The sequence below is a fragment of the Lycium barbarum genome, chromosome 3 (genome assembly GCF_019175385.1).
Source record: "Lycium barbarum isolate Lr01 chromosome 3, ASM1917538v2, whole genome shotgun sequence".
NCBI lineage: Eukaryota > Viridiplantae > Streptophyta > Magnoliopsida > Solanales > Solanaceae > Lycium > Lycium barbarum.
Window position 1 is genome coordinate 95,297,263 of NC_083339.1, and position 22,813 is coordinate 95,320,075.

The window sequence follows — 22,813 nt, forward strand, 5'->3', positions numbered from 1 at the left end:
TATCAATGAAACCTTGCGGGTCTTCATCCGGCTTTGACCCGAAAAACTCTGGAGGATTCAAACTCATAAAATCACGGGCTTTGGTACTAGATGACCGATCACTTGGGCCCGCATTTTGTCGCTGTGCCTGAGCGGCAACCAACTGTGTCAATAAATGAATGGCCTCGGTCACTTGTTGACCCGAAGCACCCGATGGAGGAATTGGAGCTGAAGCTCCCCCTTGTTCTTCCACATTAGGCGGGGTGGAGGAATTGTTAGATGGAGCCTCATTATGTGACTCGCCCTTTTCTACATTCATTGGCGACTCTCTTTCTACCTGCCTTTTTGTCGTAGTCTTGCCCTTCTAGGCGGCTGCAGTTTTTCCCTTTGGCGGCATTTCTGAAATCATAACACACTATTAGGGAGTATAAAATCTTATACACGGCTCTATCGCACGATCTTATAAGAAAAAAGATGGTCATTTTTTGTAAATGCCCTGTAGTCTCCTGTTTATTAGTGTGGCGCGCAACACACCATAAACAAGACTCTACTAGACACGGCTCGTAGACACTTCCTAGGACTGAACTGCTCTGATACCACTTTTGTCACGACCCGGTTAGGGGCCGCGACGGGTACCCGGGGCTAACTACCGATCACCACTCCTTCTACTACTCATCATACTCATTGAACGTTCCTTTATCAAATTCATACTCAAGTTATAAAAAAATCATCTTTCATTTGAAAACATAAATACATTTATATACATAAGCCTTCCGGCCATCAAAATAATCTATATATATACATAGCCGCAACCTCGTGAGACCATATAACCCACACTGCGTATCTACGAGCCTCTACTGGAGTGCTAGACATAGGGACGGGACAGGACCCCGTCGTGCCCAAAATATACAAATATACACAAAAGAACAACCAAGCACCTCCGGAACAATGGAGTGCTCTCAATCAGCTAACAACTCCTACGAGTCTAGATCAAGCTCACCTCCCTGTCTACCTGTGGGCATGAACACAACGTCTAAATAAAACGGACGTTAGTACGAACATTGTACTGAGTATGTAAGACAAGAATGAAATAAATATAATGGAAGGATCATGAGCCATAAGAGAAAGATATAACCTGCATGAGTTTCATAGATGAATATATTTCGTACACATATCGTATATTTATATAATCATGGTACATATGTCATCCCATCACATATATCGTCACATTATAATCCTCATCGTTAACCCGCGTCCGGGTAACCATCATATGCCGCCCATTAGTGGTGATCATGCCCGACCCTCTAGGTTCGGTGTAAACATAGCAGCCCGCCTTAGCGGTGACATGCCCGGCCATTGAGGCACGGTGGAATCATATCATCATATAATCAATAACAAATTCATCATTTTTACACATCTCATAGGCATAACATAATCTTACATTATTGATCATCTCATAGACCTATCATGACTCAACATCATTAGACATTTATCATTAAGAGCATACATTAGACTTTGAAGGCAACTATGGCTATGTCGGGGTGACATAAGGTCGTGAGCCCCCGATTATAATATGGAGTAATCATCACCATCATATCTCACCTTGAAGGAACTAACAATTTAAGGTGAGTGTGCGCAAAGAGAAGCATCGATGAAACCATACTTAGAATTATTAGCTTCATGAACACCTTATATTGCACTAAGATTCCTCATACTTATATTCATCATCATCATTATCATGCTCGTATCGTATTTCCTTTCTTAATCATGTACGTATGTAGTTTGGTGTATTTACGGACTCACAGTCTCCATCGTATAGGATGATCATGGAACCTTGAAAGATTCATGCCTTTGAAGGAAGGGATTAGCCTTACATACCTTTTTCGTTTAACTAGTTTATCGCTTGCTTGCTCTCCTTCAACGCCCACGTTTCTACCTTCAAGAGAATTCACATTAACATTAGTCAATCGGCTATAAGAACGTGTTACTATTTCCAGGGAAAATTGGGTAGCATTTCCTCTGTTTCTACTACCTTTCCCATGTTCTATATCAGCTCCCAAACATTCATAACAACATTCACAATATCGCAAACAACAATCATCATTTATCTACATTTATCACAATTCACCATTTCCCTTCAATTTCTCCACAATTATGGTTATAGCTCCTTATCGCGTTTTCTCATATATCATACCTATTCCATGGTCTAAATTTCATTTATAACATATTCACAATCACAACATACCAACATTCATAATTCATCCCAAACTATTGTTCAATAATGATACTATTCACTCATTCATGACCCATTTCCTATGTCTTTCTACCATTCAAGTGTCTTAACCTTCCAATACCTTAAACAAAATGGTATGGTCATAAAACTTACCTTAGATGATGGATGAACAACCCTTGAGTGGAACTTCTCTTCTTGCACCAAAACCCTATCTCACTTCCCTTGAGATTTCGTGGTGTAGATGAACTTTTGCTAGGTTTCACACACTTGTTTTCATAGATTTGGTGTAGTTGATCTTGGTTTTCCCTTGAATCCTTGTGTATGAATGATGGAGAAGGTTCTAGAGGTTTCTTGGTGTGTGGAGGAGTGAGATGAAATGAAATAAAATGAAGGAGAGAGGTCCTTATATTAAAATGAAACCTGTCCCGACCAAGATATACGGACCAACATACGGTCCGTACATTTTATACGGACCGTATGTATGGCCGTATGTTTGGTCCAGAGAATTGTGTCCCTCTTGGCTAATTATACGTCCTAACATACGGCCAGTACATTTTATACGGTCCGTATATTGGGCCGTATAGTGCCCAGTTGTTCCGATTTCGTTCTCGTTAACTCGTTTGATCTCCAATCCTTATGGAACCTTCTTGACACTTGTTTAGCACCTCAATACCAATCTAAGGGACGTTACCACTCGTTTCCAAGACATCATTATGCCATCGTTAACTCGTCGTCCATGATTCTTACCCGATACATAACATATCCTTTACTTTCTTCGTCAACTTCTTCCTTTACGTCTAATGTCTTGAATCTCGATTAGGATCGTCAAATGCTATCTCTCACTTATCAGAATCACCGTATACGTCGTGCTCCTCACTAGCCTATTCACTGTACATTTACGGGGAAGTTTTCAAGGTGTAACAATTACAGAGTCGTTCACTCGAGCCGAGTATGACACCGGGTGTCGGCCACGCCTCTCCGAATTTGGGCGTGAAATAAAATGTAGTCAATATTAAACTATATTTAACTATTTTGATTTAGACTAATTTAGTAAGTACTATTCTAGCTCTTTATTGGTATCAGAGAATGTTCATATACAAACACACATACACACATCAAACTTACAAACAGCGAAACCAAAACCCATTGCTTTACCATTTAGATTTCTACCTGATACTAATAAGTATAGTGATGGTTTTGTTTGTTTGTCAACTTTAGTGCAAATAGCGATGAAATAAACTAAATTGTACTTTGATTTTGCTATATTACAATTATATATAAGAGACAATCCAAAGATTTTTGTAGTACTTAAACATTGTAACTATTTAGTTAGATTGCCAATTAAAAAGGATTTGCTCTTTCAAATATTTGCCCTTATATTTGCTATTTATTACTTCATATACCAAAATATTTTTTCAACAAATCAAGATATTTTCAAACTCTTTTTGGTAATACATCACTCCTTAGACTAACTTTTTGGAGGTGAGGTATTACCATGATTTTTTTTTCTATGTCTTATTTTTGCCCCTACATTATTTCTTTTTTACTTGGGTTGTCACATCCACTAGGGCAATTTGCAGAATTGCCCTTTTTTTGGGGTGGTATTTAAATTTTGCCCCTCATATTTGTGGTCTTTAAATTTTGTCCTTCAGCTAAAACCCATAGGTTCCGGGTTCGAACCCCCGCTCAGTCAAAATTTTAAAAAACAAATTGCAAAGCAGAGTTTAAATTTCGCTATGCCCCCTCCGGCAGACTTTTAGTCATGTTTAACTAAAAGTCTGCCGGAGAGGGCAGACTTTGCCTTGAAGCATATATACGTATTTTTTAAAAAACTTTTCAAGGTAAACTTTTAGTAATGCCTTAACTAAAAGTGTGCCCCATAAAACATAACTAAAAGTATGCCCCATAAGGCGTAAGTTTTCCTTAAGGCATAACTAAAAATTTGCCTTATAAGGCAAAGTTTAAATTTTGCTATGCCCCCTCTAACATAACTAAAAGTCTGCCGGAGGGGGCAGACTTTTAGTTGTGTTTAACTAAAAGTCTGCCCCCTCCGGCAGACTTTGCCTTGAAGCATATATATATATATATATATATATATATATATATATATATATATATATATATATATATATATTTTACTTTTCAAGGTAAACTTTTAGTTATGCCTTAACTAAAAAGTGTGCCCCAAAGACATAACTAAAAGTATGCCCATAAGGCGGAACTTTTCCTTAAGGAATAACTTAAACTTTGCCTTATAAGGCAAAGTCTATGCCTTAAGAAAAATTCTTGCCTTATGGGGCATAATTTTGTTATGCCTTAACTAAAATTCTGCCCCATAAGACATAACTAAACTATGTCTTAGGAAAAATTCTGCCTTATGGGGCAGACTTTTTGTTATGCCGGATCCGGCATAACTTTAGTTTTTCCTTAAAGATTGTATGTTGGATCCGGCATACACTCCCCCAGTCCTACCTGGCGAAATTATTTTTTTATTTTATGCTTGAGCGGGGGTTCGAACCCAGAACTTCATGTATTCGCCCACCTTTCCAAGCAAAGGGCAAAACTTAATGACCACAAATATGAGAGGCAAAATTTAAAGACCACAAATTTGAAGGGCAAAATTTAAAGACCACCCCAAAAGAAGGGCAATCCGTGCAAAAAAATGCATCCACTATGGTGCATATAATTTGAGCCCTTTAAAAATACTTGAAAAATTGTGCATGGTGGTCATATCATCTAATAGAAATAACTATGCACAAAGATATTCTAAAATGGTAATAATAATAATTTTGGAGAACTCATGGCGGAACGTCAGCCATATTTTCTTAGTAATTCTAAAATGCCATTAAATTTCTCTTGATCTAAATTTTATTTAAAAAAAATATTTTGAATATATAAAGGTTCAATGATGTAACAATATTTATACAATAGAAAATAAATTTTAAAATTGATCCTTAGAGAAAATAAAAATGAGAAGGAACAAAATTATTAGATATATACGTCGTCGCACCGAGACATGATTTGATTATTTAAATTTATCCAATGCTAATGTATTTGGGGCTATATCATAGTTATAATATTATTATAACACAAATTTAGAAAACATATTAGATAAAGAAAAAAAGAAAAGAAATATTGTTTCCTCACATGCATTTCTTGAAAGGAAAAGAAAACTTTTAATTAAGAAAAATCATTATTTTTTTCATATATCTTTTAAATGTTTTGAATAGCCAAGTATTGAGGTTTATAGTACTTTTTACATAGTTTTTAAATATATAAATTTTCAAAGACTTAAAAATTTTATGCCCAAATTCACTATCAAAATTAAACTATTTGACTCTCGGAATTTAAACTGTGACACATAAATTAAAACTTAGTGATTATTTTATTACCGTGATCTTGGGCCCGGGCTCAGCACAGGCTTCCTGACACTAGTTTATAATATGTGTATGTATAGAATTAAACTTAATTTATTGATTACTAATGTAATTCCATTAAAATATTATGTGACAATATTTTTCTTGTTCTCCATTGATAAAATGAAGGTGTTTAATTGGATGGGCTCAAAAAAAGAGGAGATTGTCTTACTTTCTTCTTCCTTATGTCAATAACTCAATCAAAATAAACTAAGAACAAAGAATCTGTTAAACTTAATACATTTAGAAATTATTTGGTTCCGAGATTAGTTACGCGGGAGTTAGTAATGCAAGAATTAATAATGCAAGAATTAGTAATGAAAAAATTACTATGCAAGGATTAGTTCGTTTTAAATGTTTAATGTGTTGTATTAAAAATTATTGCACATGGTACAATTTCCTTTTTTTGTGTCGTTGTATTTTGTTTAAATAATATCGTCTTACTATTATAGTCTTGGCCATCTTTAGCTTTGTATATATTCTTTGCAAAGCTTTATCTAGACACATCTTTCTCCCAAATGTGAACCATGTGAACCTTCACTGAATTTTTCGTTGGAAAAAGGATCAAAAATATTCCTCTACTTTGTTTTAATGGCTAAAAATATCTTCCATTACAATTTTGGTTCATTTATGCCATCGCCGTTACGAAAGTTAATAAATATACCCTTCATTTAAAGAAAATTCTCAAATTGATTCAAATAACTCGATTTCATAAAAAATAGTCCACTCCTCTATTTTACCTGTCCAACCCACCTCTTAAAATAACTCATTCTATTCCCTGATGGCGTTTGAGAGACAATCTTGAAGTACATCATCCCATCTTTTTTCATTAGCCAACGTTTTGATATGTGATTATCAAGTTCTTTAACTGAAAAGAAAAATTGTAAAAGGCTGCATTTACGAATTCCTTTCCCATTGTGTCATTAGTTGTACTGTATTCTAATTGTAGTGTGAAAGATCCATACGCTCCTCTCTTTTACCTAGAATATTAGAAGAAAGTGAATGAAAATGCATTTGGAAGAGATAAATCAAAGAGCGAAACTAATCAGTTATGTTACAGCTATTTTGTACCTTTTTAACTTTTTATTATCAATGGCTGTCATTTTAGTTTGACAAATTGATGTTTGTTTTGCAGTTGAAGCCTTTGTTCCCAATTGTCAATGAATAGTATAAAAGTAGGAGTTCGCCGGAGCGGTGGGCTTAAGAGCCAAGTTGCTGGAGGAGAAAATATAAATGAGAAGGAAGACTTGGTTATCTTAGGAGGCGAGTCGGGGCAGGTAAAATATGTGAGTGAGTTATTTTTGTGAAATTGAGTTACTTGAATCAATTTAGGAATTTTCATCAAATGAAAGTTATATTTGTTAACTTTCATAACGACAGGAGCATAAATGACCCAAAATTGCAACGGATGATATTTTTAGCCATTAAAACAACGTAAAGGGATATTTTTTACCCTTTTCCCTTTTTTGTTTACTCACCTCTTTTAACGATTTCAATATCCTGATTCCTAATGTCCTCTTCAATTATTTTTATAATTTAAAATTTCAACAGATAGAAAAAAAAAAAAAAAAACAATATGACATCCCTAAAATTGGTTTTAACTTCTTTTATCGAAAGCAGTTCAAATGCGTAAAAGCACCGTTTAGTTGTAGCAAAAAATTAGGAAGGATACCGGACTCCCAGTGGTAACTTTGACCTACTAAAGCAAGTGTGTATTTAATTATTTGTTATTTTAATCTAGATAATATTTAACATATATCTTTTATTCCATATTCTACCTCAATAATATACATAGATTTCCTCAAAAACTTGTACAAGTGTTATGTATGAAGAATCGGAAAATTTTTAATCCACCGACGATACATATTGTGCTGAAATTAATTCTCCTTGAAACACCAACCAGACAGTATGTAAGATGCTGTATGTTACGTCGTGTTGATTTTTTATACATGTATCAACACTCCTAAAACAACCACCACCAAATGACAACTTAGTTTGATTGGTATTGGACTTATGTTGTTGCTGGCATAAGTTATCAAAGAACTTATGTTTTATCTCATGCAAAGATAGGTGGAGTAAGCATAGGAAGCATAGCAATTCGTGGATTAAAACAACAAAAATGACCAAAATAACCCTCATTTTTCAATCAATTTTCTTCTAAAAGCTAACAAAATATATTTTAACCCCTACATTACTAATATTTACATTACAACCCATACATTATTAATCCCTATATTACAATCCACGTTATTAATGACCATTACTAATTCCTATATAACTTGAATCTAAATCAAACGACTCTTAAAGTATTAGCAATACGTGGATAAGAACATATGAAGACAGAAATACATTTCCCATAGGCAATTCTTAAATAACAATCCTAATACGTTTTATTCACCATACCAACAATCCATGCATTTTTATTCTCCGTATTATTTATTCTCCACATAATAATCCTTGTATTGTTATTCACCGTATAACAATCCATGCAGTGTACTGCAAACCTTAGCCATCAATAACACGACTTTTAGCTCCAACCGAGCAGCCAGCCAGGGCACCGGAAAGTTCATCAACCAATTTTTTCACAAGGAATCGTATCATTCACAATATGTGCAGGATTTCGAAGTACAAAAATGAATTGAGAAGAACCACTGAACAAATGCAGAGCTGTCTCCAGGACTTCTACCAACACTAAGGAAACTTAGTCTGGTCCAGTGAAGGAAGATAACTCTGAACACAAAAGAACTAAACTAGAACAAATTAATCAAGATCAATAGAAATCTAGAGGTGAATTGAGCTACAGCCTTGGCCCAACCCTGAATACAACCTAAGGGAGTCGAAGCTGGCCAACTTACTTTTTTGTTTTCAAGTTTATAAGACCCTGCGGTTGCAATTGTTACCTAAACTAGATGGAAAAGAAACTTCAAGATTTCCTGGGCACTGGCAACTGGTAATAAAGGAAATCTGCACATTGGAAACATTAGGCTGAGAAAGGTCCGCCTTAAGAACATAAGCACTTAAACGTGCAATATCCATATGCTCAGTATTACCTTCACAATCAGTAAAGAATAGTTGCTCGGGCAGATACTTGATTTGCAAGGCAGGATCCAATAAGGAAATAGAGAGTTGCAATCAGGAGAAGAGGCAATGAAGAAGTGCCATTTAACAGATTCTTCTTATACAGAGTGATAAATCAACAACTGCAACTTTTGCCTCACCTGCAATCTCAAAAATCAAAAAGCAAAAATAAGGTAAAGTGATAGCCACAAGCATATCACAATGAGGAGAACCATTAAGTCTGTCACTAAAGAAAAATCCCCCCCCAAAAAAAAAAAAAATTGAAATGATGGAGACAGAAAAGAGAGCAGTTTGCAGGTGTGATCAACTAAACCTTCAAATTCTTCCATTAGAAGGTGAATGCGGAAAGCATAAGATGACCATAAATCTTTTTGTTGTTCATAACAAACCCCTGCCAAGAGTGAAAAATCATCTCTTCATTCAGCAAAAACCCACTTCATCCACGTGAAGAAGCAATGCTTTGATATATGCTCAGGTAGGTCTACCTGTATAAATCATGATATTAGAAAACCAAGAACAAAAGTAATTTTAACATATCAAACAAGGATATTGCACGCTGTCTACCAATATTTATCCATGAGGCTGTCTAGGTACCCACACTCCTCTGGCCATCAATATAAAAAAAGATCTAAGAAGCAAGATGATGCATGTAATTGACTGCTCAAAAGTCAAAATCCTATTCTTTCAGATGAGCAAATCAGCATATTTTGCTATTTAAATTTCTACTCATGGACACAATCCTCAAACCTGTTAGTTGCGCAGGTAACAGTCTAATATACATGATAAATTATATATGACAAATGTCAAATGCTCTAAGAGCCTATCCATGGAAGAGATGGACAGCACAGGTCCTAAAGGTTCAGGATTCATATGCAACTGTCAAGATAGCAATAAAAAAGCGGAAAATATGGCCAGGCAAACAGGGTAGACCTTGAATGAAAACAATGTATTTTGAACTTACACTGCTCCAAGTAGTAGAATACCCATCAGTAGATAACAACCAGTCACCAGATGTCGGATGCAACTCCAGTCTACTCCCAATAACACCGGCAAATTCAATTCCGTCTAATTCTTCGAAGTCAAGATCCCTTCTCTTTTTCTTTCTGTGTTTTTGCCTTTTCTTACGCTTATTTCTGGCTGAAGACCTGTTGTCCTGCTCAGACTCGCTTTCTTCCAGAAGCTGGTCGTGATCTAATATTGGATAAGTCTTGGATTTGCGAAAGCTTATGTCATTGCCGACAAATAAACTCTCCCAGGAATTCGAATGCTGGAACTTCTCGGATAAATAATAGTAGAAAGCCCAAGACTGCAGTCCCAACCATTTTATAGTCTCTACAGATTTTCTTCTGAAGCATTCTCGCAGAATTGTTGCAAAGCTATCTTTAGGGATTGTTGGCGAACAAATTTGGAAAACGACATGCTTAACCTTTTCCTTTTGCTCCTGACTACCTTCTTCACGTATAAATCGCATAAGTTGCCGACGTTGAGTAGTCACTGCATTCAAGAGAAGCAACTGATCAAGAGAATTATTGCCATCCCACTTGGAAAGGATGATCTCCAGCAACTGATCAAGAGAATCATGACAATCCATCTTTTGCAACCTTGGTTTAGCATAACTTTGGAGTAAATCCAAGAAAACCATTAGATCTTGTTCCCCAAGAATGACGAGAAGGTGTTGACATAAGAAAGAGAAAGATTGCTCAATCAGAAACTCATCTATAATTTCCCACACTTCTTTCAAATCATCCTTGTACATCAAGTCAATAAACATATTGATAAAAAAATCATTATCAATGGTCAGAATGTCGCCATCTTTTAATGACTCGGCAAATTCCTTAGATGACCAAAATCCAGGAACATACTCAAGAAAATTCTCCACTGTTCGCTCAACGTCCAGATCAAGAAAATAGTGAGGCTTTGTGGCAACCATTGCAGGTGATTGTCCATGTTTTCCCCTCCACTCGAGCTCCTCCCAACAGATGTCTCTATTCACAAAGGCAAACTGCGATAGTGCCTTAGCCCCCTTTGTATGGTCCGCATAACCCGTACCGGCAAAATTAGAGAACCACTGCAAAATACGGTTTTGGTTTCCTGCATGATCAATAATTTGCAGACAAAAAAAGATGCTGAGAGTAGGTAATCAGTTCAGAAAAATGTCTTAGTAAGTGAGAACAGAGGTGGTAAACCACATGACTATCCTCTACAGTCATCCAAATCACAAGGCAACCAATCATAATGAAGTCATTTTGATAATAATATTAGAACAAAGATTAGGAACACTAGTTATCAACATTAGCTTTCATTTCCCTCACGAAGGAAAATTACATAGAAAATTACATACAAGAAATTAAGACAAATTATTTCACTTTATTGTTCATTCAGTAACTCTTGAACAAGATACCCCAGAAAGAATGCACTCTGGCAATTTCATGTTCCTTTAATCCTCCAAATCCCTGCCACACACGTGTCGATCCAACACGATTTGGCTGTGGGCTGTGGGTTTGGGATCCACACCGGATTTAACTTACCTTGAGTGCTTTGACCACATTAGCACATCTATGACCAAGAAGTATAAATTGATCGGAACAGGCCAAAAAGCCATCTCTATTAATTTGTTGCAAGGTAAGCTTCAGGGGCATTTAAGGAAAACAAAATGTGGGTACATAGCTAACCTACTACCTTCATGTAGTAGGTTAGCAAGACCCATATATATATTTATAAAATATGAGAACGCCTTACTATTACACGAGATATCTTATGAATAAAATAATAGGTGCTTATAAAGAATTAAATTTGATTAGTTTTAGTTCAATAATTTTAATTAATTGAAATATATACTTTTTCTATCAGCAATCAACATATATACTTATACAAGTTGTAATATACATTTATTGGCCGTACCATACTCCCGTATCCTAAATTTCCTGTGCTGAAGAATCCGACCTCTAGATCCGCACCCGTACCGGGTACCCGCATAGGTCTGTTCATGGTAAATCCCCCATGACCAGAGCAGGTCATAAATTTTTCACGCAAAAGCTCCCTCACTGACTCGAACCCCCCCCCCCCCCCCCCCAAAAAAAAAAAAAAAAACCCCACCCCAACCCCCCTTAACCAGAACTGGTCATAGATTTTTCACACAAAAGCTCCATCACTGACTCGAACCTCATGGTTGGACGAGGAGCGCCTTTCCACTAAACTATCAATTGTCATTTATGACGTCAACTTCAAAGGCATACAGTTATCTAAACTTTCAAAGTCATTTATTTCAAATTTGAAGCTGATGGATTTTAAAGCATTCCCTTTCCATTTTTCTAGTTTACTCACCAAATTTGTAGTACTTAATGCATTGTTTTAATTTACTTTTTCATCAGTAAAAGGTAATTTTTTAATAAACTCAATACCAAGATAGTACTGAGCTAAGTACAAAATATTGTTGGGAAGGAGCCCTTCATAGCTGACAAGAGCAAATATATCTTGGAAAGATCCAATTTGAATCAGTAAGATATTGATAACTTCGACTAACATATTGCGTAATATATCGATTCAGTTACCACCTGTAAAAGACAATATATCTCATGGAAAGAGTCAATCAATTCAGTAAGATAATTTTTTGATCAAGAAGAGAAAACTAAAAGGTAAAATTAGAAGTATTTGGCTCATGAGTCAAGCAAAAAGGAGCTTAATAACCAACTTAAAGACAAATGAAATATCAAGATTAACTTCATTAAATCACATAAAATAGTAAAACCTTGCCTTTGAAGAAATTCTCTAATAAAAAACATTTCTTTGCAATGATATGCCCTGCTTTCTGAGGTTCCTCCTGGAAAAGCAATTGTAGAAGTTGTCCAACTAAGGGCCGCTTTAGAGGCTTACACGTCAATAAAGTCATGAATAACTCACGTTGATTACGTGGTGTTATAGACTTGATCCCTGCGACTGCATTGCAAAGCCAAAGGCGAGATTCAGATCGCCCTTCCACCAACACCAATGACCAGATGACTGATTCTAGCTCATTCAGAAGAGCTTTTCTCTGCTCGACTGTTTCATCAGTTGCATTTTCCCTCCAAGATGGTTTAGATAGAAATAACTGCAGCATTTTATCTGAAATATCACACATTGGCATAGGAGCAGGTTAGTCCAAAGTACGTTTTCAATGAATAAAAAAACGGTGGAAAATCAAAAGATTTTAGTTTTAAGGACAACTCAAACATCAGAAACTTTGGAAAGCAGGAATTTCCTCATACTAGAATCTAAACACACATATCACTGGGCTGTAGAGCACCATTCAATATTATCATACAGGTATACAGGACATCACATAAGTCATTCATGTTGAAGTGGCAGTAGTTCCATAAAGGAAATAGTACTAACGAGAGAGTTAATATAACCAGATAAATAAGCAGCGTTTTTAATGACTCTCTTTGTTTCTTATGGCTTCTAACTTAGCCATTCTATACTTTACTGGAGAATTAAAATAGTAAAACAGAGTACTCAACCAAGTTCCTGCTTAGTGCTGCCCATATTTATGATAGTAACATATACAAATATGACAGTGCAATCACTTGACTTTAGCGAAGACTTGAAGTTAAAGAAAAACGAAGTTAGGTTATTCATAGAAAAGAAGACTGTAGAAAATCTCAAGAACTGAACAACTCATTTAAAACAAGTCCAGAATGAAGCTATCAACTTCAGGAAATAAAATTATCTCCGCTTAGCACTCCAAGTTATCAGCTGCTATCACATTTCAGCTAAAAAAAAACTTAGGAACATTGAAAGGGTAAAATGCCACATAAGTCCAAATATTACCTCTAATTATGGATATATCAAAGCATATGTCCAGCAGAGTGTTTCGAAACTCACAAACATACAATGCAAATGATTCCAAAAATTTCACATGCACATCACACACACACACACACACACACACACACACACGTACAACTGTATATGAGCACATTCCTTTAAAAAAAAAAAAAAAAAAGGAAAGATAAAGAGTATGTGCGAGGACGAACTTGCAGAACAAAAAAACAATCGACTGAAGGGGAAAAGTTGAAGAGGAATAATAAGTTGCTGAAAGGAGAAAACAAAAACCTAATGATTAATCGGAGACGCCGTGCGCGAAGGAAAGGCCAATTTTTTGGAATTTTTGGGGCAAAATAATATGTATGTATATGGCTTTTCTAAAAGCTTAACCGACCCGAAATAGAAGTGGGCCTAACATGGGCCGAGCTTATGTGCAAGTTTCATCCTTCAAACGCACTGGTCTTTAATTTCTGCTCCTCATTTTTTTTTCCAACTGCTTATTTAATGAAAATATTACATGCTTTACTAGAGAAGTTCTGTGATATTTATTTCTCGAAATTGAACTTTTCTTGGCTCAGCATAAATTCTGTAACAATGAAGTTATGCCACATAACTTGTGTAATATTTTTAGAATTTATACTGGAATTATGCTTTCTAAGACATATGGTCTTTATCATTGTTTAGTTGAATAATGTTCCTGTTTTTGTGGAGTTTGATGTGTTTTTGGGTATTTTTATGTTGAGATTTAAAAGTTTTACGATATTCAACATAATTTGTGAAATATTATGATATAAATATATAATCTTACGGGGAGTGAAATATAAACTTATGTAGATTAAAAAGTGTTAAAAGGCAAAAATTAAAAATTCACAGATTTGAGGGACAAACCAAGCGGCCCAGCCCAAATAAAATGAGCTATATCTTTCGCAGCTTTTTGACGCGGAATAGAAAAGGTAAAGAAAAGAGGGTGGCTAGTAGGTGGAATAGCAAGGCTTCCTATTTCTCTGCAATTGCTGGCAAGTTCATATCTTTTCTGTTTTTCTCTTCCATTCGTCCATATTATATTCTTCTCTGTTACTCTATTTTCTATTGTAAAAAGAAGGAGGCTTCCTTTTTTTTCTTCTTTTGTTCCTTCAGTGGTACCGCTTTGCTAAAATACAAGATCAATGGCTCTTGTGTTAATGGATTTCTGATTTTTCGACAAGGGTTCTTTGTAATATATCTATTAGGGTAGTCTCTCTCAATGGTTTGTTTCTTTTGTTGCTGTTATATTCAGTGGAGTTTCAGACGAAAGCTATACTAAAAGTGGCAAAACAATCATACAATCTTATTTTCCAGGTCAAAGGAGCAATTTTTATTTTTATTTTTACCGTTGTGGGTGGCGTAAAAGAAGGAATGGGGTTCAGGGTTTGGGGTCACGCTGATGGCTGATGGCCAATCTTTTATTTGTCTATATTGATGTTGCTTATAATAGAAAATCTGATGATATAATTCTTGATATCACCATTGTAAGGATGCTGCTATACTATTTTAGGGGCTGTTATGAGGTTATTTCGTAGAAATTCTTTTTAGCCATTTTCAACAGTACTTTTTTCTTTTTCTTTTTTTGACTCTATTAATGAGTAGTTCAGGTGATATTGTGATGTTTCTTTTGTCGTGATATTGCTTATGGGACACGCTGATGTACTAAGCTTGTTGTTGGCGGCTGGTGTTTGGTGTGCAACATACGTGTTGGTTGCAGTTCTTGGCTTCTTTCAGATTTTCAGTTTTCTCAGAACCTCTGTCTTCGGTTGATCGCTTGATTCTAGCCGTGTGTAAAAGTAACAGAAAAGGGAGTGGTCATGGGTTACGCGCAGTTAGTTATTGGCCCTGCAGGCAGTGGAAAGGTGATAGCTGAATCGTGATGCTTCATGTTACTATAATGTTCCTATTGCATTATACTTGGATGTCCCGGTATAGCTAGTTTCAGCTAGACTACTTTTTTTTACAGTCCACTTACTGCTCTAGTTTGTATCAACACTGTGAGACCACACAACGCACCATCCATATTGTGAACCTAGATCCTGCTGCAGAGAACTTTGACTATCCAGTGGCTATGGGTGAGTGGAGATAAAGTATTTTAAGTAATTAGTTTGCTATTTATATGCGTCTTAATTCTAGAATTAACTTAGTGATATTGGCTGCAGACATCAGAGAACTCATCTCGCTGGATGATGTTATGGAAGAACTTGGTCTCGGACCAAATGGTGGCCTTATGTATTGCATGGAGTATCCTTTCTTTAGAAGATTGTCATTTTCAGAGTGCCGATCAAAAAAAAAAAAAAAAAAAAAGATTGTCATTTTCAGAGTCCCAGTCCTATTGTATGAGAACTTCGACATTCTGTTATTGTACCTGTCAAATTTGTATGCCCTTAATGGTGATCTCAGACATCTTGAAGAAAATTTGGACGACTGGCTTACCGAAGAGTTGGACAACTACTTGGATGATGACTACCTAGTGTTTGACTGCCCAGGTACTTGTATTTTTCCCCCTCATAGTTGTTGTTCTTAGTAGCAGTAGTACAATCATTGTATAGCTATGTTAATATAATTTCTGTACACATTTGCTGCTAATTTTCGTGTATAAACTACAGAATCTTGTCAGTAGGCTAAGATATTAACCTAGAATATTACTAACATAACTTCATGTGAGTAAATACTCTGGGGGCGTTGGGTGGTGGGCTCTCAGTCTGAGAGCTTGACTAGCAGTTGTGATGGATCAATCTTAGATATGAGATGAGAACTTAAGATTCTGTTATTTCGAAATACATTTCTTAAGGCTCACGTCAATCTGAGAACCTCCTGCCTTTTCCACTCCTTGGGCTCCGTCTCTCTATCCTAAGGCATAGTTATGGTGTTTTCTCTTCTCTCTTCAAGTCACTGAAGAATAAATATGATCCAGCAATCCCACATTAGTCCATTGCATTCATGTAATCCCTTACAAATTCCTAACTTAATTTCTGCATTGCTCTTTGGACATCTGTCTCCTGATTACAAATACCGATTAATCTAAATTTCTACACTGACCAGTAGTCTTCTCACTTAACAAATAAATTCATGTTTTTATAGAAAGATATGCACTGATGCACTCACAGACACATATACATAAAGATTACTGACTTCTCATCATTATATAGGCCAGATTGAACTTTTCTCACATGTTCCTGTGCTGAAGGGAACACCTAAGGCGTAAAAATTTTAATGTTTGTGTTGTATATTTACTTGATTCTCAGGTGCGTGATCTTTAGAAGTTGAATTTCTTCTTCTTTTTCCCTCCCCTGCTATTGATCATGGATGGTTATGTTCTTTTTGTATCTCAGATTATTACAGATGTAACCAAATTCATAAGTGGTTGTATGGCTTCTCTCTCTGCTATGGTTCAACTTGAACTGCCCCATGTTAACATTCTGTCGAAGATGGATCTTGTGACAAACAAAAAGGAAATTGAGAAGTTAGTCCTACTATAACTATTTTCTTTATCTCTTTGGCACTTTCATCACATGCTTCTTCTAAAATTAAAATCTATTGTTCCCCTAGTTACTTGAATCCAGAGCCTCAGTTGTTACTGGCAGAGTTGAATCAGCAAATGGCTCCACAATTTCAGAAGCTTAACAAATCATTGATTGAAGTGGTAAGCCCTGATAGTTATAATGTTTCAAAAAAACATTATGTATTAGTTATTGAATTGACAATCATATGTTTTGTGTACCCCTATTATTCTCTTTGACATTGGTACTTAATGACACCTTAACTTGAATAGGTTATTTCTCCAAGTTAGATTCAAGATTGTAGAGGCTCGTAAGATATGCCTTGCCCGCCATTGATTCTGTTGTGCTTGACTCATCGCTTTCGAATGAAAGGATATAAGAAGAAAGTGACCATAATGGCTGATATTTGCTTGTGTACAGGTGGACCAATACAGCATGGTGAGCTTTCTCCCTCTTGACCTGAGAAAAGAGAGCAGGTAATATACTCTGGTGGTAAATTTAAGTACTCTACATGGAAGCAGAGGCTTGTTTGTCCTGTAGCTTGAATTTTAAAGCTTGATTTGCTGATGGAAAATGTGAAAATATTGATGTTTTGTGTCTTGATCACTTCAATATGCACCCGGTGCTCATGTTTGTGTCTTGATTACGTCAATATGCACCTGATGCTCATGTTTTCACTTCCTGCTTCTCTTTCATGCTTTGGATTTTCATATTAACTGTTCTCAAATAAAAATATTGATGACAGTGTGATATATGTGCTTATTCTAGATATTAGCCATTTCTTATATATTGCTTGGTTAGTGAACTTATTGAGTACAAAGAACTTTCTGACATAGGAGATACGTTAGATGTTCTTCGTCAGAAAAAAAAAAGAAAAAAAAAAGGGATACATTAGATGTTTGAATTACCTGTTGATGATAGCTCGTTTGTGCTTATGTGTTGCGTAAATAGCCAATAAGAAGGCACCTTTTGTGCTATGTAGTCTTATTTATTAAATAAATACTGTTTTCAGCTTCAATGACAAAGATCAACGTTCTCTTCTGTTTTGCAGCATACAGTACATCTTATCTCAGATCGACAACTGCATTCAGTATGGAGAGGACGCTGATGTAAAGGTTAAAGATTTTGACGAAGAGGAGGGCGATTTGAAGTTAATTTTTCTTGACATTGTTCTAGAATCAACGAGCTCTTGGGAGGTGGTGGGTGGTGAAAATGTATTAACAAGTGTCTTTTGTGAGACTTGCCTTTTTTGAGCTTTACCTCTGTGAAATTACATCATCTGCTGATTAAGTTGCTTTTGCATTATAATTACCCCCCAAAAACATGTTTGAGGTAAAAAGACTTCTTATTCCTGGTACAAATCACAGCTTGTTGGATATGACGTTTATGCGAGCTTCTCATGAAAATTTTATTAAGTAACTTCCCGGTTGGTTCTTTTTTTTTTTTTTTGGGGGGGGGGGGGGGGTGGGGGGGGGGTGGGGGGTGTTGACATGGAAGGTTACGCTGCTATTTCAGTAAATACTGGATAATTTTCTTTCTAGTGCGTGAGTGAATCCAATGCAACGGGGCTATATGCTCTTAGCTCCTTGAAGTTTGTTAGATCTATAACAGAAAATGAGTGGTGAGTAAACAGGAAATGATGAGGGTAGAGCCATTGAGTACCAAAAGACTGGAGTGCTCCTAAATCAAGGCAGTTTATTGAGTGGCGAAGAATGCTAAATCTGAAATAGTTGGGATCGGAAGAATAATATAGGGTGAATGCTCATGAATATAATCATTTCTCCTCCATTTTGCAATAATTACTTGTCTTTGCAAGTAATAAAAATGCAAGTAATTTTTTATTATAGCAAGTAATAATGAGAATCCTGTCCAGGGTGTTTGATATGGTCAAAATATTCTCTAAGAAAATAAGTGTCTTAAATTCAGGAAAATGACTTTTCTAGTAAAAACAAAAAAAAAAACAAGTTTCATAATTAGTATTCCAACATTGTCTCTCCTCACCCTCCACTCCAGCCTCTACCCCCCCCCCCCCCCCCCCCCCCACCACCACCATCTAACCTCATAGATTTTTGCCAAAATTAAATACATGTAAAAAAATTAGTGTGGATGCCATGTCCCCACATCTACTGTAGCACTATGATCTCTCCAAGTCTTTGAGGTTATAAATAGCCTTTCATTTATGAAAGAAGGCACCCAAAAAAATAGAAAGAATTATACTACACTTGCTCCTTTCCCTCTCTATGTGCTTTTATTGCTCCTTTATTTTATTACATCGCTTTTATTTTACACACGTTATCAGTACGAGGCTCTAACTAACTGATATTATCCAATTCGGTCGGGATTAATCTTTAAAGAAATTCAGAGATGAGAAAGTGAGGTAAGTTTCCTTCACTTAATTTTCTTAGCATAACTAGCATATTCCAGTGGTTGATAAATAAGCGGTCTGCTTTGAAAAGCAATCTATAATTAGTATAGAATGATTAAGATTCGTTTATAATATTCTTAGATTTGCACTCTGAAATATTGGATCTACCGAATTTGACAATCAGTAATTAAGGAGTTTAACATCTTTATTTCCTTTGGCAATACTAATTAAAGTCATCTGATCAAGTTAAAATCCGATTAGTTACCATAGTATTAATATATTGTTTGGCTATTGGCAAAATGTTATTGCAGAGGAAATTTATAACGGTATAAGTAGATTTGATAAATCTTAATACTTAGCTAAGTGTGTGGTAAGTATGGAATATTCACTAAACTGATTAGAAGAAAAATTGTGTGCATATATACTTTATAATCTTTTACTATTTGATTTTAAAGTTCACATCAAAACATATTATTTAATTGAATTACTCTTGTCTTTAGACGGACGTGATTTGATTGTATTGAATTTTTGCTTGGCGTTAATATGAAAGTTTAATTTGCTTATATATACTCCTATCATATTTATGTGATCTCACTTAATAATACTATATATTGAACTCAATAGTATGCAAACGATGAACTTCAAAGGGATAATTGGAGTTGGCATGGTTATATTTCATGTCATTGGTTAAGCGTGAAACGGTGGATTCAATCTCATCGCATTAAGTGGGTATAACATCAGGTCCAGTCCTGGTACACCGTGATAATTAATGAAATATTGGGTTTGAGTCCCATCATGTTATGGCCTACCAAGCCTTTATATGGGTAGGACATTGGGTTTGAGTCTCATGCGCCATTTTGATGATATAATGATGACTAAAGCAAAATAATGTGCTTTTGATGAAAAGTTATGAAGCTTGTCCCATTGAATTTGCTCCATTCCTGAAGTGAATGTGATAGCAGTACATAATAAGTCTAAAACAAGACAACTAGCTGAATGTATGAATGTGGACATGAAAAGATAAAATAATAATGGTCATCATGATTGTGGTAATTATAAAAGGAAGAACACAATGGGTTCTCAAAATGGCCCTTCAAAAGGTGAAGTTAATCTTTGCGATGTGGTACGAAATGTCGTTGGGAACGCAATTATCGTGCGACCTAATTTGACCAATTTGATAAATCTTCCATCAAAATAAAGGAATACAAAATGGAGGCGCACTTGACCTTTCAAATTAAAGTGATGCTGAGGTTGGTCATATAAATATAATAAATTTCAAGGCATGACAAGGAACTTATAATGAATATGAAGCACATACAAATTATTATAGTTCATTCCTTGAATAGAATGTAACTTGTGATAAGCACCGTGATTGCTGGCCCATTCTTTAAAGTGAATGTGGCAAGATGTGATAATATATATGCATAAAGACATGCTTATGTATGGTTATACTATACCACAGCTCACCTCTTGAGGAGGTTTGAGAAAAATCGTTATTGTGATATAAGTGGTCATTGATCATCTTGCCGATGATGATTGTTTAAGGGAAAAGGTTAAAGCAAGCAACAGTTTTTGCCTATAATGATTTTGATCATGACCGAAAATGATATAATTTTCTCCTTTAAAGGGAATGTGTTATGAAATATGTGGTAGTACATAATTAATTGGCAGCTTTGGAAGAGTTAATATATTACTATTTTGGTGATTATCAATAAAACATTTATTGTAATAAGTCTCAAAGAAACTTATTGAGTTTCAAAGGTATTCACCAAAGTGGCCATTCATAGTGAGACTATATGTGATGGAAAGATTTAATATCTTCATATTACTACAGTCATAGTAGGTAAGAAATATAATGTGAAAGGTTATCCTGCTTTCCTCCTCTTTATACTACACAAATATGAGCATGATGATAGAATCACATACGATTGTAAACTGTAAGTTTATTGAAAGAAACATCAGTTGGCATGACCGGTTGGCCATCCCGGTTCAAATGTGATGCGAAAATAATTGAGAATTCACATGGTTCTTATAGAAGAAATAAAAGATTCTTCAAGAATTCTCTTATGCTGGTTATGATCATAAATCTATTATTAGACCAGCTGAGGTTGGGATCAGGATCCCCATAGATTTGGAAAGTATAAAAGGTGATATATATTCATGAGCTCAGTCACCTGCCATGTTGACCATTTACTATTATATGATTTTAATAGATGCATCTATGATTTGGTGTCACGATCCAACCGGAGGGCCATGACGGGCACCCGGTGCTAACCCACTCGGGTGCCTCGTATCATACATTCATATTCCCATCTAGGTGAACCACATGGCCTACTCATGATTTCTTTACATCAATAATGCTAATCTCATTGGGCAACAACACATTTATATCATCATCAACAACTGTGCCCATATCCATATATACAAGCCGGCGAGGCTATCAAAAGAATATACAAAACATGAGCCGACAAGGCTACAAGACATCTAACCATACACAACTGTCTACGAGCCTCTAAGAAGAGTATGTAACATCATATAGGCGGGACAGGACCCCGCCTTGCCCATATGTATGTACACAAAAGACTAATACCAAAAGCTGTAGCTCCGGATGAAATGGAGCTCCGCTATGCAGTCTCTGAACAAGCAGTCTATGGGTCGGGTCTATCTCCTTGTCCACCTGCAAGCATGACACAGCGTCCACAAATAAAAGGACGTCAGTACGAATAATGTACTGAGTACATAAAGCATAATCAACATCATAATAAGAGCATAAGAAATAGCATAAGATAGAAGAATCAGGAGGTAATAGAGTCATTTGTACCTGTAGTGGCCTTCATCATATCTGCTTATTGTCTTTCATAGGGACCTTCTATTTCTAATGCTTACTCATGTACATATATTTATATATATATTCGTATTCGTATCATACCCGACCATGAAGGTTCGGTGTTTCACATACCCGTCCATTACAAGGCTCGGTGATTATACATACCTGGCCCTACCAAGGCTCAGTGTTATCCGTACCCGACTGCAGTGGTGCGGGCGCGATAGGTATCATACCCGGCTATATAAGCTCGGTGTTACATAATAGTCATACGTACTTAGACACGTATACATAAGAGTCCATAAGTATCATCAACATCATTACCATCATCACTTTCGTTACATTTATCCTTAAAATATCAACCATCATATAAGGGAGGGAATAACATCGTGGAAGTATCGGGGATCATAAGCTTTAGTAGCTTTAGAGATGGAGTCATTTGAAATATATTATGGAATTCATGAGAGGGTATATAGCAAAGGAACCATGCCTTAATGAAATAAGGGTTAGCCTTACATACCTCTTTGTCCTCTTAACTAACTAACGTTCACTGTCGAAGTTTGAACAATTTACATTTAGAAGGATTCA

The 22,813-nt window shown here is 35.8% G+C and overlaps 1 protein-coding gene and 1 pseudogene across 4 annotated transcripts; one reads left to right on the forward strand and one right to left on the reverse strand.

Moving 5' to 3' along the window:
- Positions 1–8,193: 8,193 nt before the first annotated feature.
- On the reverse strand, positions 8,194–13,951 carry LOC132631641 (uncharacterized). 4 transcript variants are annotated; one of them, XM_060347295.1, is made up of 6 exons: positions 13,513–13,678; positions 12,460–12,807; positions 9,668–10,797; positions 9,020–9,191; positions 8,679–8,846; positions 8,194–8,592 (listed from the first exon to the last, which is right to left on the reverse strand). In XM_060347295.1, the coding sequence occupies exons 1-4, from the start codon at positions 13,661–13,663 to the stop codon at positions 9,123–9,125; spliced, it is 1,698 nt and encodes a 565-aa protein (XP_060203278.1). In that variant the 5' UTR covers positions 13,664–13,678; the 3' UTR covers positions 8,194–8,592; positions 8,679–8,846; positions 9,020–9,122. The 4 variants fall into 4 exon arrangements, with proteins under 4 accessions (XP_060203278.1, XP_060203279.1, XP_060203280.1 ...); XM_060347296.1 differs by lacking the exon at positions 13,513–13,678 and adding an exon at positions 13,798–13,951 and having other exon boundaries at positions 8,194–8,846; XM_060347297.1 differs by lacking the exon at positions 13,513–13,678 and adding an exon at positions 13,719–13,848 and having other exon boundaries at positions 8,194–8,846.
- A 503-nt stretch (positions 13,952–14,454) lies between these two features.
- LOC132631642 (GPN-loop GTPase 3-like) lies at positions 14,455–18,455 on the forward strand (annotated as a pseudogene).
- Positions 18,456–22,813: the final 4,358 nt, after the last annotated feature.